The sequence below is a fragment of the Fukomys damarensis genome, unplaced genomic scaffold, assembly GCF_012274545.1.
Source record: "Fukomys damarensis isolate Sample0158 unplaced genomic scaffold, DMR_v1.0_HiC HiC_scaffold_13, whole genome shotgun sequence".
NCBI lineage: Eukaryota > Metazoa > Chordata > Mammalia > Rodentia > Bathyergidae > Fukomys > Fukomys damarensis.
Genome location: NW_022900925.1, coordinates 26179180 through 26196579, shown reverse-complemented (window position 1 = coordinate 26196579; position 17400 = coordinate 26179180). Strand labels below are relative to the sequence as shown.

The 17400-nt window shown below is 37.9% G+C and overlaps 2 protein-coding genes across 2 annotated transcripts in view; one reads left to right on the top strand and one right to left on the bottom strand.

The window, feature by feature from the left end:
- Cltc (clathrin heavy chain) overlaps positions 1 to 5627 on the top strand; it is a 68318-nt gene extending 62691 nt beyond the window's left edge. Inside the window, exons 32-33 of the mRNA XM_019207820.2 lie at positions 3242 to 3317; positions 4257 to 5627. Of these exons, the coding sequence (XP_019063365.1) occupies positions 3242 to 3317; positions 4257 to 4381 (201 nt within the window). The 3' untranslated portion in view covers positions 4382 to 5627. The remainder of the gene's footprint in view (positions 1 to 3241; positions 3318 to 4256) is intronic.
- A 2963-nt stretch (positions 5628 to 8590) lies between these two features.
- Ptrh2 (peptidyl-tRNA hydrolase 2) lies at positions 8591 to 17311 on the bottom strand. The gene is made up of 2 exons (XM_010626720.3): positions 17174 to 17311; positions 8591 to 9563 (listed from the first exon to the last, which is right to left on the bottom strand). The coding sequence occupies exon 2, from the start codon at positions 9561 to 9563 to the stop codon at positions 9030 to 9032; it is 534 nt and encodes a 177-aa protein (XP_010625022.1). The 5' UTR covers positions 17174 to 17311; the 3' UTR covers positions 8591 to 9029.
- Positions 17312 to 17400: the final 89 nt, after the last annotated feature.

Sequence of the window (17400 nt, the reverse complement as noted above, 5' to 3'; positions counted from 1 at the left end):
TGGTTTTTTTTTTTTTTTTCTTTTTGTATTGAAGGACTGTGATCCAGTTTCTGATCTCTTGATTCTTACTAATTTTTTGCTCAAAGTAGATACAAGAGATACTAGCTGCTTCTGAAGAGACTTTCCTCATGTTTCTCCAGGTGTCCAGTTCTTATGGTGCTAGTCCGTTTTTAAGAGGAATCAAACTTTTTTAATCATGAGAGCCAAGCTTGCTGTAATTGTTGCTGAGCAACATGGATTATTTCTATTTATAACGAAGCAGTATTAACTTCTACTTTCTGTGCAATAGGGCATACCTCTAAAATTTGCTCTGACTGATTAACCTGGCTTGTCTAAGAAAGCCAAACTGAAATTGCTGCTGCTTTCATTGGCTTGTCACCATCCCAGTTTAAATGAGACTTAAAAATTTATGTCTGTCCTCAAATTGTCATTAGAAAAAGGGTGGGAAGATAAAGGAGAAACAAATTCAAACAAATTTAAAATAATTTGGGTAGGGGCAGTGCCTTGGGGATTATGTTGAATCAAACTGGAGTCACCACTGGAACTTACCTGAGCAAAATGCATTGTGTGTGAGACCCTTCAGCAGCTAGTAAGCCAGGCAGTTAGAAAGCGTGTGTGTGAAAAACAGGTAACTGAACTGCAGTGTTATGCGTTGTTTTAAATCAAGCATGTACAAGTCATTGCAATTATGTCATACTACTTTGAAACTCTTATAGCATTGCTGTGGGCTGTGTGTGTTTCTTGAGAGCCTGTATAGCACCAGTCATCTTCAGATCTCACTTCTTGCTTCAGTACTTTTGCCTTTTTTTCATGCACACATACACCAAAATAACTCGACTGCATGTTAACTTTTCCTCTGCAGCATATTGCAGTCTTTGTGGAAAAGCCTTTTACATTTTAGTGAATTTTCAATAGTACAGATGGAACTGAATTCAGTAACATGCTTACCTGTAATTGTTCTTTTTAAATCCAAGGATCAGAAACTTTTGTTACAGCTCTTAACAAAAGCTTGTGTTCGTTCATAAAAAGTCTTTTGTCTTTCTTTAAGCAATCTAAATTGGGTTAGGGGAAGCAAAAATTGGAATATTCCTTTGCCAGAGGCTGTCCCCTTATATAGGAAAATCAAAACTTTTTGGCTAGCTTGATATTATTTCTTCGGGGTTTTTGTTTTTTTCCTGTTTCCAACCTGCCTGTGTCTATGCCTGGGCATTGTGATACTGTTAGCTTTGCTAAGTCTTAGTAGGACCTGTGTGTTTAGCATCTGACTTAGACATTAACCTGTAAACATGTGTTTGTTCATTTTAGATTCTTTTCCTTGAACTGTGGAAGTGTATTGTGCAGTGGTAGAGTTTTGGTTGGTTAATTTTTCTTTTCTTTTTTTCTTAGAAGTAATTAATGTATGGGCATCCATGTATTCTGTATTTCTGTAGCTTACTTTTGGATACCAGTTAGGTTTTTAAACCTCCATATGATCATTTGTAGCACAGAACTGTGCTTCAGATACTATAGCTGAGTAACTTGTGTTGAAGTTTGGATGCCCAAGAGTGGATATTTCATATGATACTTGTGCTCCATGATAGTCTGTAACAGAGTAATTTGTAACATGATAGGTAGGCTATAAAAGAGACAGTACTATACAAAAGCAAACTCATCTTCTGGGTAGGGTAGCAAGACACAATTCATGTGCTGATATCTACAATCTGCATAAGCTCACCTTTCTCAAATTTTTAATTCCCTGATATATTAAGGACTCAATCCATACAATATTTAACATGAAATAATTAAAATAAGGATAAACAGCTATGTGTCGTGGCACATGCCAGTAATCTCGGCACTCTGGAGGCTGAGGCAAGAGGATCACCACAAAGTCAAGGCCAACCTGAACTGCATAGTGAGACCCCATCACCAACAGTATAAAAACCCTGTACTGGCCTTAATGTCCTATGTTAAGGCTAAAAGACACTATTTCAATAGTTTGAAATAGAACCAGAGTATTGCTTTAACATTTAAACATCTGGTTTTTACAGCTTTTCCACTGAAGTCTTGTGTGTCTTTTGTAATTTTTTTTCACTATTTGCCTTTTTGTAGAACATGCATCAAACATTCATAAATGATTCTTCCCTACATTCTGCGCCCAAAGCTCACCTAGCAAGCACACTTATGACCTGGAAAACCACTAGTAATAGGACAAACTGATATTTGAAATTAGTCTTACTAACAGTGTAATGATAGATCAACTAGCTATAAGGCTTTGGTTGAGATGCCAACTTTTAAATGCAGTTTAGGAGACAAATACAGCATAGTGTAAAAGGCAGTGGAAATTATACAGTACAAAAGAATACACATCCCAGGATCCTAATGTTACTTTAATTCTTTACAGAATTACAGTATCAAATTGTTAGTCCTAGAAGGAATTCAACCTTCTCATTATATAGAGAAAGAAATCTGAGGGCCAATGCAGTGGTTTGTGAGTCATATGACTAGTTACTAGAAGGATCTAGGTTTCCAACTCTCATTTTCACTAATACACTTGAATTCTTCTACAAAAAAATTTTTTTTCTAGTACTATCCCATTTGATTTAGAGTAGCTAGCATGTAATAGGCATTTACTTGAGCTTATGAGCAAAATTTTTTAAAGAAATTAGGGCAAATCACAGTATCCTACTTAGAAAATAAATCCATATATTATTAAAATTGTGCAGCCTAACTTTATACAAAAGACCAACTATGGAGCCACTTGGGTCTTAAGCTTCACTCTGCACCTATAACCAGTATCAGCAGAAGCTGTGCATAACTGCCATAAAATAGCTTGTTCTGCACAAGTACTTGTCCAGTCATTAGACTCATTTCACTTTTTGAGTATCATTTTCTTTGAGAAGTCTTGCCTTTTCATGAATTCATTATGATAATTTGGTAAGGTATAAACTTCATTTGAAAAAGTGGTTCCTTCCCGTTTTCTCCCTTCCTCAGGCTGCATCCTAGCATGCCCAGTTTTAGCCTGGCGTGAGCTTTTACGGCATTTATAAATCCCTCTTTCCTGAGGGTTTATAATGACAGTGCTGAAAACCACCTTGACTGAAGTATGAACTTTGCCATTGAATTTGAGGGGGCCTGAGAATGTTCTTTCTAGTCTGTTTTGTTTTGACAGAATTTAACATACTAAGGCTTTTCCACTTTCTGCCATACAAGTAAGTTTATTATACTTTTGAGGTGCTAATTAACATAACCTATTTTTCTTTAGGTGGACAAATTAGACGCTTCAGAATCACTGAGAAAAGAAGAAGAACAAGCTACGGAGACCCAACCCATTGTTTATGGTAATTTTTTTCTTTCTAACTTTACAAAAATATATTAGGCAAACAATTCTTTTAACACTGTACTTTAAATAGAAATATAATGAGCTTGTAAAATGTAAGACAAAATTTTGAATTAAAATATTCCTTCCTGCTGTCATTTTCCTGAGTAGTCTTAAAATAAGCATTAATATTTTCACTAAAATAATCTTAAATACAAGGGGTATCTTAAAAAGTCACTTTAAGTTTATAAACTAGATTTTGTTAGTGCTTGGTTGCAGTTTGGTTACTTGGTAAGTTTCTGAAAAAGAAAATGTTGAATTTAATTTTCAGAAGAGCAGAAGGTGGTAGAATACATCAAGGCTGTCTTTCTTTAGTGTGCTTTGTATCAAAAAAATACATCTCTTTAAGTTCTGAGGCAGAGAATGGGGTAGAGTTTCTGTTTGAGAACTTCCCAGAGAGACAGGATGTTCTACTGTTGAAGTGATTAAGGCACTTTAGTTCTTTCTTAATGTCTGTCTAGGTTATCAGAATTTCCATTTCATACTTAGTAAACAGATTCATTTGAACAATGAATTTGAAGAGTACAGTTAAGGCACCATAACAAGATTTTCTTTGGAGGGGACTATAAAAATGTGACCATCATATCTTATGGTGCTAAGGAAAATGCAAATATACAAATCTATCACAGCATTATCTCTTTGTTACCATAGATTAAAAGGCACATGGGTTGGGAGGCTGAGGTAGGAGGATTGCAAATTCAGGGTTAGCCTGGGCAACTTAAGGAGACCTTGTCTTGAAGTAAAATTAAAAGGTTGGGGTTGTAGCTCAGTGGTAGAAAGTCTGACACAGCTCATTCTCAGTCATGAGTATGCTGCTAGAGTGGGGAGGACTGAAGTGTTCCCTTCTCACCGTGCTGTTTCTCTTACCTCTCCCCTGCTCCTTTTTGTGTCCTTTATTTAGGTCAGCCCCAGCTGATGCTCACAGCAGGACCCAGTGTTGCAGTCCCTCCCCAGGCACCTTTTGGTTATGGTTATACCGCACCACCATATGGGCAGCCACAGCCTGGCTTTGGGTACAGCATGTGAGAAGAAAAGCTGATCCTGTAGTCTCCTATTTTCATACTGAAACATCGCCTCTACCCACTTCTCAGTTTATAAATGGGGAAAACAGGCAACATGTACTTGTAACCTTTATTTCATGAAGGACTACTTTTTTGTTTCTAACTATAAACTTGGATCATCTATGTTAAACCTTATTTCACATTCCACATCATTTTAGAATTTATTTTCAGAGGGGAATAGTATTCACATGGGCTTTTTTCTTCCCCTTCGTTCTTTGAAGAACTGCTTAATAGTCAATCTATTGTGAAGATCCTGATTTGCACTCTGTAGTGTTTAAAGAAACAAACTCTAATACTGAATCTCTTAAATTTAGTGTATGTAAACAGCTTATAATATGTATTGTCTAAATGCATTTAAACCTCTTTTACTCAAAGGTAAGCTAAAGTGAAAATACTGGTATGTGACCACACGAGACTGTCATTGCCAACACAGACAACACTAATCAGCGTATCCTATATTGGATTGCAGTGCTCTCCAAATTATTTGAAAAATGCATACAGACAACTTGCCTGATTTTCAATGAGCATAAAAGGCCCTCTAACCTATGCAGGTTTCCCCATTACGGCTATAGAAAATGCTAGTGTGTTTTGCTCACTTCGTATGTAACAGGTGCCCTTATGTTGTGCTATATCCTGTGCTTTTTCTGTGGGACCATTCCATTCAGGAACAAAGAGCACCGTGATTCCAATCTTGTGTGTATTTACTAACCCTTCCCTGAGGTTTGTGTATGTTGGATATTGTGGTGTTTTAGATCACTGAGTGTACAGAAGAGAGAATTCAAACAAAATATTGCTGTTCTTCAGTTTTGATTGTGGAATTTGAAATTACTCCAATTTAAAATAAACCACTAGACTGTGGAATACATGTAGAATTGCAGTTTTAATTAAATACCTCTCAAACCAAAACGATGGTTTCATTAGTTTCATATTGGATGCTGAAGTGTGCAGTACAAGGAAACGAGGAATAAGGATTGGGACTGTGAAGTTGTTATGCACTGTGTTGTGTACATTCATGCAGATAATAACAAATGTGCAACAGTACCAGTATCTGGTTTGAAAGAACCAGTCACTTCATTAGGGGGCAACTTTTCCTCTGTCTCCAAACCCTTTAACCAAGTGGCACTTTAGGTTTTTATCTAAGCATTTCACTTAAATAAATCACAAGCGTTAAACTTGTATTGACTTGAAATAAAAGTATATTTTAAAAAGTAGTTAGCATGCTGTTTCTCATCATGAACTTCAAGGGTGCCCAAATATTTGGTAGTTACTGTTGGTTTTTTAAAGACTAGTGTGTGAATCCAAGTGTTCTGCTTATGAGTATCACTTTTAGGTTCACTTCACTGCCCCTCAATCATCAGTAGTTGACAGTCCCCTCTCTGGTCTTGCACAGTTCTGTAGCTCTTAGGCAAATTACCATAAGCTCCAAAGAAAGGTTTTTATAGAGTTAAAACCCCTGCACCCTTCCCACTTATTGTCCATGAAGTACTGTTAACAGGAACTTTCGTTTTGGTTTATCATTATGAAAACATTTTGCTGTTCAGGCCCCAGCTGCACTGGGTTCCCAATCTCTGCTCCCTTTCTTCACTGGTATCAAGTCATGAAGAAGAAAAGTAATGGTCCCCGGGAGCTCGTGCTTTCCAGTAGAGAGTTCTCCTAGACCAGTGGTGGCGAACCTAGGGAATGTGTGTTATTGTTTTTCCTTAGTTTTTTCTAAACTAAAACTTCAGTATTCCGGTTTTATTGCAGTGTTGATACTTCATGATAAATAAGTGTTTTGGGTTGCAGTTCAGCAGTTGGTCTCTTAAAGGTAGGTCAAGGACCTAGACCTTTCCCATACCTGTTAACTAATTATCAGTGGAATGATTTTGTTCTTTTCTGTTCCCTAATAGCGGCAATTTAAAATGCTGTTTTCTTACATCTTAAGAATTGTGTTCCAACAATAACAAAAGAAAACCCTTAGTTCAATGATGTACTGTATCCTAAGACAACACTGAGTTACTACTTAAACCATCCAACATGGACTACACTAGAAGAAACCACTGTGACGTAAGACAGGGGCAAGACGTCAATAACCTGAGCTTCTGTTTGTTCCCCTGTCTGTATATTAACACTAAGTATTTTTCAGATTTAGCAGATTTTGTTTAAATCACAAAACGCCTACCTCAAGACTGGGTAATTTTATGTATACAATAGGTATAGTGAATTGGTAATAAACTTACTTTAAGCCAAAGATCTTCTCTAACACATATTACTGTTGTTGGTCTAAGAGGAGCTGAAAACAGGAAACCAGTACAAATGAGCGAAAGATTGACAGACAAGCTTCAGTTATCTTATCCTGTGTCCAAATATAGCCACTATATAAACAAATTTGATACTTGTTGACAAGTATTTCAACAGGGCTATTAGTACAGCAAGAGAACGCTAATCACCAAGTAGTGCTGCTTGATTTTTCTGTAATGAAATTGAGCACATGTTCACTGATCCTTTATACTCTCCAATTACTAAAAATTCCCACAACTCTAGTATTCTTAATATCTATCAATGTTAACTAGAAACTAAAATGGATTTTTAAAAAATACTAACAAATATAGTAAACACTGCATGTTAACATGGACAAATACGCATTGGTTATATGGAAAGTACTGACTTAGAGATGTTGCTTTTCCAAATGTTAATTTCATTAAAGTCATATTTGTGAGGAATACTGATACCAGAAAAGTTTTGGGTTTTTTTTTGGCAGTACTGGAGATTGAACCCAGGGCCTTATACATGCCAAGCAGGTGCCCTAGCATTGACTCATACCTCCAGCCCAGAAAAAGTTTTAGGTCTGGGGAGGCTCAGAGGAGAGGCATAAGTTGTCTTCCTTTACAAGACTAGCACATATAGTTTATGAAGAAAGGGCTGAGGTTCAGTTTTCTTGCAAGTAGAAATGTTATGGCCTAGTTCACCTCACTAGTGTCACACAAGTATTTCCATAAACCAAGAAGCGCACTTGCCAAACACATTTTGCAGATGTGTTTAATGTGACATGGAATATATATATTTACTGTTTTTATTAAGGACATTAAGTAAAATTGTTTACCTTGAGGGCAGGGCAGTGAAAATGGTTATGGTATAGGTAGGTATCCCTGCTGTGATTTGTAGAAGTGTCAAGTTTTTACCACACTGCTTTTTGTATCATTATTGCAAATGTCAATTTAAAAAAGTCCATTATGAAAATAATTTTAACCACATAAGACTTCCATGGGCTCCCAAAGTACACTTAAGTGTAACTATAAGGTACAGTCCTATAAAATACTTAAGTACAGACGAATCTGTTTGTCCTAGCAGATATGCCATGATTTATTGCAATTCCTTGAATCAGCCACCCTGAGCTATCCTGTTGGGAATGTACTTTGAATGTGGACTGAGGCAAGCCTCAGAAATTATCTGAAGCAGAATCATACATTTAGGATTGAGTTCAACTGAGTTACATGTTGTTGCATCACTTTTGACTTCAGCATAAACATTTTGTTTAGAAACAGTTGCTACTGTGGCCAGTTGCAATTCCTCCTGTGCTGTCACATGCCATGTAAACTCTCAAATCCACCAAGCATTCAAATATGCAAGTCTCCCCATGAAGTTGTGCTGTCACGCTGCTTATGTTGACATTAACAATGGACACTTAGAGCAGCTGAGCAGCCTATTAGCAGTGGGCTCCCTGGCATCTTAAGTTCTTAGGGGATATACTGAATTTAGAAATCTCTGTCAGAATCTTCCTAGGCTTTCAAGAAAAATCAATTTTAGCAAAAAGACAAACGATGCCTTTTGGGAGTTGAGACCTTCTGGTTTATATTCTGGGCAGCTAAGTAATTACTAGAATTACATTAAGTGACTAATGATCAAAAGAAAAAGAAATGTGCCCTTAAATGATTCTATCATCTAGTTCTTTAAGTTCTAGGGAAAGAAACACTGGGGATAACAAATTACATTTGCTTTACCACAAATTCTTACATGGACCCATTTCTGCCTGTAAAGTCCATAAGATCATGAGTTTCCATGACTTCATTACAAGAGGCGAAGTGAAAGGATTTTTATAGACTTAGAACCACTGCTGAGAACATTTGGGGCAGTGTGGGTTGAGGAAATGAAGATGAAACACTACAGACAGGTTATAGCAACGCTATAAAATTTTAATTTTGAAGTACAGAAATCTAGACAGATTCTAAACGAGATTTCACTGTGTATGGCTATACTATGATCAATTATTAAAATAGGGTATCAGCCATCCAAAAAGTAATAGGGAAGCAAACTGCAGTTGAACAGTCTTCTCGGGTCAGCAGCAGTTTCAGGGAAAAGCTAAGAACACACAAGTCTTAATTGCATAGGGAAATTTGTTAACCCTTTTTAGTCTAACTTTATCATGACCCATTTCTTTCCAGCATTTATTTCAGTACCTGTTACTTGAACCACCAAGACCATTTAACCAGCAGTATGTATTTAAGTAACAACACAGGAATGGATTTTATTTTCATCTCAAGCATATTTAAATGGAGAAGAAATTCAGCTTTTATTGTTAGAATTTGACAGGCTTCAAATACCTGTGATAGGATCATAATCATACAAAAGCCCACCTAGTAAAGTTTTAGGTGACCAGTAACTTTGTCAATTAGATCTGCTGGTCCTGGTCCAATTCCTAGGACAGTTTGAGAGCCAGGTTCAATCTGAGTACGTCCAGCATCTTGGATTAAGCTTACAGTCAGCCCTAGCATTTTCGCATGGGTCAGTAATTCAATCAGTGTTTCTTCATCAGGAGCTTTGACCACCACTTTGGGCTGGCCACAATATTCCCACTGCTTGAGCATGTTAGGGTTTTTCTTTTGAATTTGCTTGTAGGCAGAAACAGCAGCATGAGAACACTGGGCAGCGACTTTTCCTTTCCCCATCTTTAAGTCATTTCGAACCACAAGAATCATTTTGTACTCTCCACTGTCTCCCAAGATGCTTGCTTCAGTTTCAGTTTTTGTTTCATTTGTCGAGTTTTTGGGGACCATCCCAAAGCGAACCCGGAGGCCCCAGCCCAGGCACATGCCACAGGCAACTCCAGCAGCCAAACTGAGTGCTCCAGGTTGAGCCAAATACTCCATTATCAGGGACGTGGAGAGCATCTTAAGAGAAAGGAAAAAGGTTAACACTGTCTAGCAGTGAAAAAAGCATAAGCTTATCACATAGATAAACACATGGACTATTATATGAGGTCATCCAGAAGAAAGGCAAAATACACTTTGGATCTCTTGTATGTACCCTCTTTCAATCCACCCTCTGTGTTATAAAAAAGATTCAAGCACCCACACTGAACAGTTGAGGCCATTTGAACTGAAGTGAGTACTCTGGTTTAAAAATTCTTATTCATTCTTCCCTAAATCTTGTGGAGAAAAGTCTGTTTTACCAATATACATAAAGGATTTAAGGGGAAACCAAAAATAATATCCCTTTCCTAGCAGCAGTGTATTTGTATTTTCACAGTGCACTGGCTCCCAGTCAGTTCTCCACTGTCAAAATAATGGGCCTGGGGTGAGATGCACTGCTCTTATTAGGCACAAGCAAAGGCTAAAAACCTTGCAAGAATGAAATTATACCACTGGTCATTAGATGGAAACTATTATTATCTGAACTTAGAGCCCAAATTCACTTTACATATGAATACAAAGCACAGCATTTTTTATATGTTTTAATAGTTTTTTTTAGAAGTATAACTATCAAAACAAAGTTAGATTCTTTACCCTTTGTTTTAGGCTGTTACCCCAGTAAAATGGCAGTTTATATTTGAGTCACCAATAAAACACAATAAAAACAATATCAGCCTACATTAAGGCCGTTAGAATTTATAATGCTTCTATGTACAACTACAAGAAATCATTCTCTGCTTTTTCTAAGCAGGGTCCAACCATTTATAAACATGAAGCCACCACACAAGTGTGCTTGGGAAAGAAGTCCATAATTTACATGGCATGGAAGACAGTCCTGGAAATAGTTACAATAAGTTTCCCTTTTATTTTCATGAAAGTAAGAACATATGTTAACATTTCTTAATTCATTTGGTAGATTATGCAGTGCCAAATTTTCATTTTAGAATAGTATAGCAGATCTTAATTGTTAAAAATATAATTAATACAACATTAACTTATGCAATTCAGTGGTCTACAGTATATCCATAAAGTTGTGCCATCACTGCTGTTTTGGCAGGCATGTTAGTGCCACCAAAAGTAAAATCTCATAGGCCCCATTTCTCTCTGAAAACCACTAATCTACTTTGTGCTTATGGATTTATCTATTCTGAACATTTCACATCAATAGAATCATATAATGTGACATTTTATTTCAGCTTCTTTCATTTAGCATAACACTTTAAAGGCAGAATGTAAGTCAAAGTTAGTTACTTTAAAAAGTAAAATAAGCTGGTACCCTCACATGATCTCAAATCCAAACCCTTCCCTTGAAGGTACAAAACTTATTTCCCTGAACAGGCTATTTAATGTTATAAAACTGTCTGAATCCACTAGAATCATTTTCAGACAGACACTTTCTAAAACAACTACCAAAAAACACTGCAATTTGCAATCCTTTATAGAGCTATCTTCTCAAATATCTAACTTTTGCAATCAAAGCAGGAGGAACAGGAGAATTGGTGGGACAAAGATGCTCAATAGCACTTTAATCGGAAACACTTGGTCCACTAGTTTTGGCCAAAAAACGGAAAAGAAGGATTATTATTTTTGGTGGAACAAGCTGGCCTGAAGTGGGATCTAGAGCTAGAGATGGGCTATCGTGGCTTTCCTCAGGGTGTTCTTTTGTCTTGCTTTTTCCTTTTATTTGGCCTAAGCTTGCTGTGCAGAGCCAGTTTTTCCTTACTCCTCACTTTTACTTTTTCAAATAAATTTTGCCACTGCTTAAAAAAAAAACCTAGAGATGAGGCTCAAGCTGTAGTTCAGTGGTAAAGCACTACTCGCCTAACATACAGAAGGCCCTGACTCTGACCCTGGGCTCAATCCCTAGTATCAAAAAAAGAAAGAAAAAAATAGAGATGGATGGAAAGGGGACAGCAGAAAGAAAAGGCAATGGCTATAAAAGAACATGGAGAAAAGGTTTTTTCCTTAACCATGACTCTTATTTTACCTCTACCCACAGTCTAGATGAGATAGCAGTCTAGTGGGAATGGAAAAGCGGCCAGGGCACATCTTATCTGGAGACTAACTGGAAGTTTGGTGGTAAAAGAAAAGTTCAGAGTGACACCTAGATTGGAACAGACGGAGAAAGAGATATTATTTGCAGATGAAGAGAATTTTTGGTGAAAATGGCACCTTTGAAAAACTGAATTCAGTTTTGGTTTGACTAAAAGACAACCCAATTAGAGACGTCCAGCAAAAAAAAAAAAAAAGTATGTAATGAATAAGAAGAATGGACTGGGCTGGAAATACAGATTAGTGAGACCTTAACATAAATGAAATTAACTGAACTGATGAGAGTTGATGAGAACACCTGAGAAAGTGTGGAGAATGAAGAAAAGACTAAAAGCCATGGGGAAATGAATCTTTAGGGATCAAAGGACAGTGACTTAGAGTGGTCAAAAGTAGAAAGGTCACAAGTTGCAGAGCACCTGGTTTTAGTCGTCTTTCCATCAGTGCCTAATACGGTGACAGGGCTGCAATAACAGAATAATTTATGGTCTTAGATATCCGGCAGCCACGAAAAAATCTAAATACAAAGTTTTCTTAATCTGTATTATTCTATAATGTATCACTGAGATACCACCACATGATGCTTACCTATCAACAAGACTTCTATTTGATAATTGTTCTTTCAATTATTTCCTTTTAAAAAGTATACTAACTTCCATGCCAATGATTAGAGCGTGGTAGTACACAACTTTAATACTAACCTTTTGGGAGGCTGAGGTAAGAGGATCACAAGTACAACCGAGCAACTTAGTGAGATTCATAATAAAGAAAATAAGGGTGAGGATGTAGCTAGGGAGAAAGCCTGCCCAGGACTACCAGGGGGGAAAAAAAAGTCTGCACCAATTTCTAGGTTGAAAAGTAATCAAATATCCCAAATACCACGTTGGAGATGTAGCTCAGGCACTTGGGGAATGTATACAAGGCCCTGGGTTCAATCCCCAGCACCATCAAACAAACAGATCCCATATACCAGATTTTAGGGAAGCAATTTTTTCTACAGAAACACACAGACCTATTAAATGATGGATAATACACTAAGACCTTTATATCCATGAAAGCTGTCAGAATCAAAATGGAGTCACTTTTGTCAAACCCTAACGAGAAAATAAAGCTGGGATGACATAATGGAGGGGATCCCGTATACGTATGCCTGAGAACAAGAACCATGACAAGACTACCCGAATGGCAACCTTACACAAAAATACTTCTCCAAGGACATTTGCTGAGGAACTGCCTGTTCAACTTGGATACTGCCACCCTTGTAGCCAAGGACTTTTGTTTCAAAACAATTTAGATACCATATTCATTTCACATTCACAAATGTCTCTGCTTCAACCTCCTTGAATACACAATTTCTTATGGCATGCATACTCCTACTGCAATGTTCATTCCAAAAAAAACTCATTTTTGGAGAATCTCTTTTATTATTTAGATTCACACAACTATTACTGTTGCTATGAACATAAAGAGGATGTAATCCTCATTTTAAAGATGAGAAAAATAAAGATCAGAGAAGCTCCTTATCCACAGTAACATAGTAAGGGTCAAAACTATAAAATGTATCCATCTTTTGGGTTTTTTGTTAACATACCCTCTAACAGTCATAATAAAAGGCTCACCTTTTCAACTTCATCAAAAAACACCATTAAGAATGAAAACAGAAAGGTAAAAATTCCAGAAATTTCCCAGCTTTTGCTTTTGTTCCACATCTAAATAAGGTCTCTGATTATAAAATCTAATTGTTTTAACCTCATGTCAATCTAGTCATCTAAATCCTCCAAAGAGTGTTTCGGTCTTTTTTTTCCACACATCTACTATCCACACATTACTAAATCCAGTGCTCGAGACTAGTAATTATTAGCGTTGTGATCTTAAGCAAAGACAGCACAGTAAAACAACGTCCTATAAAACATTCCTCTCAGGCCTTCTAATTAACCTGCCTGACTACACACATTTCCCTGGTGCTCTTGGTCCCATCATCTCCTGAGCCACTCATTAATGCTACTCCACAAGCCACTGTCTCTGTATTTTCCAGCCTAAAAAAATCCTTTCCCAAGTCTTCTCTTACCCTTTAACCCCTGCCGACTCTTCCTCTTCCCTTTATCTCCAAAGTTCAGTTACCAACCTGTTTCCTAATCTCTGTGCCTGTGCAACTCTCTTCCCCAGTCCACTGAACCAGTGCTAACTGCCAAATGGAGAGACTTAGGCCTCATCTTGTTTCTACACCAAGAACTCGTCACTCTTAAAACATTAAACTTTCCTCCCTTGAATTCTTTAACCCAACTTTCACCCCAATTATCATCCTACTATACTTTCATAGTGCTTTCCTCATTACAGACATGAATATACTTAATGGCAACAAACTTCTAATATGCTCCCATAGTCCACTGGGCAGTAGAGTGTTTTGTCATTATAAACACAATTCTACAATCCCTTATCTGATATCCTGAGATTCAAAAAGGCTTTCTTTTAAGGGAAGCTAGTGTTAGGGATGAAACCCAGGGCCTTATGCATACTAGCCCAGTGCTCTATCCCTGAGCTACATCTCCAGCCCCCTAAAAGCTCTTTTTATAACTAAAGTTCTTTTATGAAACAGGTGTCAAAATGTGTTCGGTGGGAAAAATCTAGCCTGAACTGACAACCTATGGAAAGTCTTCCTTTCTGGCCATCCTGTGCAAATATTCATGTTTTACTCTAGGGATATGAAATTGTTTGATCATAAGGAGTTGTCCATCCAACCAATCACCAGATGTTTACTGAGTATTATAGACAGCTAAGTTAGGGGAAAATATTCTAGGCAGTCAGAGAGGGCCAGGCCCTCCAGGGAGTCGGTGCAGAGAATGAGAACACATTACAACTGTGGCTGGAGGCACATCTCTCCAAGGCCAGGCCTCAAGATAAAGATGGAATGACTAGGCCTACATGCCACCCCAAAGGATAAGCAATAAATTAGAGATTGTACTATAATTGGTATCCCTTGCTCCAATAAAGTCTAGATAGACATCCCTTTCTAAAGATCCATCCCTTTCTAAAGAGGCCCTTGTTCTTTCCATGTACACTTGGCTACATGACCTGTTTCCCCATTGGATCAACAGTACCTAAGCGGCTATTTTTTAAAAGTAGAAAAATGTACTGAAAGAAAGCTTCTGTCCGAGACACGCATAAGGGGGACCAGAGAAATGGGTTGCCCTGTTGATCACAGTTTTGATACATGTTGTACCCACCTCTATAAAACTTCCTTTGAGAAGTGAGCTCATTAGCAACCCACTTTCAGGGGTTATCTATGCCCTCCCCGCCCCCAGAGCTCACTCTCTCAATCAGTTTTTCCTACTCTTTCCCTCTGTTGTTCCTTAGAATTCATTCTTCTATTTTGGGAGACACAAACTTTGTTTATCTGACTTCTAGCAAATTGGAAGTTATATTTATTCCTCCTGTATCACTACCTCATTCACAGCTTTTTTAGTCTCCTTTGGAGTGCTACATTTTCCACCACTGATATATGTACTGAATTTATATAATCTTAATATATGGCCCTCTTTTCAGCCTATATCTGACTATCCAATATAACAGCCCTTAGCCACATGTAAGTTTGTAAACTTAAAATTCAGTTCTTCAGTTGCACTTAGCTACATTTCAACAGCTTAAGAACAATCTAAAAGTGGCTAACAGTCACTCTATAATAGACAGTGAGACATAGAATGAATATGTACATCACTGAAGAAAGTTTTACTGGATTTCACTGGTATCTTTCCAATCAATCATCACTGAGGGCCTACTGTGCTTTCCAGGCACCGTTCTGAAGCCTGGACAGAGTATCAAAACAGACAAACAAAAGTCCCATTCCCCACAGAGTTAACATCCAGTGAGAGGAAACAGTCAATAAAGTTAATCACATGCTACCTGCCTTGCAAGCACAAGGTCTGGAGTTCGATCCCCAGTACCAAAAATAAATAAATAAATAAATAAATAAATAAATAAATAAATAAATAAATAATGACAATAAAGTTAGTCACAGAACAATGTCAATTATTCCCAAATCACTGTATGCACAGGACTCCTAATGTCTCTCTGGCTTCAAACTTAAACCTCCGGTTTCTACTAGATCCACTTAAAGGTTTATGAAGCATCCTCCTCACCCATCTCTGTCTCTCTCTAGTGCTGGGCATCAAACCCAGGATCTTGTACGTTCGAACATTCTTTTTTCTGTATTTTTGAATTCTAGGGAGACCTGTACTTTTTCTCCTCCGTCCACTCACCAAATTGTTGACTTTGTCTTAAATCTGTTCTGCTATTTCCACTTACAGAGTTCTAATCATCTCTTGCCAAGAAGTTCCCAAATTAAATTAATTTTCTAACTCTAATCCTTTCCATATTTGCTTCTCTCGTTTATCCTACCCCTACTGCCATTAAAATTACACTTCTAAGGGCTGAGGATTTAGCTCAGTGGCACCACAAGCGTAAGGTCCTGAGTTCGATCCGCAGTACCGTTTTAGTACACTAAAACACATGCTCAAAAATCATCAGGTAAACACTTGCAGAACAGAACAAAAATCTCTTCGCACAAATTCAAAGCACAAAACAAAATTTGGCTACAGCGTACTCCTAAATTCTTCTCTCATTACACACTGTACCATCCAGCCACACCGAATTACTAGGTCCTTTCTTTTTTTTTTTAATCTCAGTCCATTTAGTGGTACTTTTTAGGTATACAGTGGTCACATTCATCACTGGGATCTTGTATGTTTACACGATGTATCTTGGTTCTTATTTTTTCCCCATTCCTCTGCCTTCCCTTCATCCCCTCCACCCTTCCCCATTTACAGACTTTGTTTCCATTGTTTCCTTTTCTAATATTTTTTCTTTTCCCTTCTTTCCTTTCCCTTCCCCTACTCCTTTATCCCTTTTCTTCCTATTTCACAGTCCTTTCAAGCGGCAATCTCTCCCCAAAATAATCAAATCTTTTCCATTTAAACACACAAATAAAACATTCCAGGAACGTGAAAAGGCCCAGCCTTCTCACCGTGAAGTCTTTACCATCCCCCAGTAAGGCTTCTTTAGTTCTTTTTCAAAGCTTCTCTAGCACGTATTTCCAGTGTCTAGTACAGAGGCTGGTGTGGAGAGAATTAAATGTTCCTCTAGACACAATTTCTATATGATACAGGAGAATGAAACTTCTGATTATATTTTTAGAAATCTTTTCTTTTCGTGTAACTCAACAGCTTGAAACACATGCTCAATACTCAGCACAGAGGGAGGCCTGCTTGCTCTTTTCTCACATTCGGAGAAAACACTGAGGCTGCCTGGAGGCTTTGGCAGAAACTAGTAATTCTGGGTCTGATCCCTTCTCAGCATCTTGGTTCCTTCTTCCAAAGAATAGCTTGCAAAACAGGCACGGGGATCCAGCGGCCACTAAGAACACAGTTTAAAGAGAAGATGAAGAGGGACCGGTAGTTATGGAATGAGCCGGGAAGAAATGCTCCAAGTGGACGGAGAACGTAGAGCTACGTCACTCTCCTTCGCCCTGGAAAGGATTAACCTACCTAGAATACCTCCGCCTCAGTATTAGATTCCTCTTCTTCACTTCTGGCCAGCCGACACGTTTCTCGCGCGCGAGCTACCTCTTCCGGTGTTCCTGGTAACTACTTCCGGATCAAGAACTACAAAGCGAGCAGTCTTGCTCCCCCCCTTGCCACGCCCATAAAATCCTTACTAAGACCTGAACTGAAATCCTGCGGGGATCAGCCGACGTTGCGGAAAGGAGGGGGAA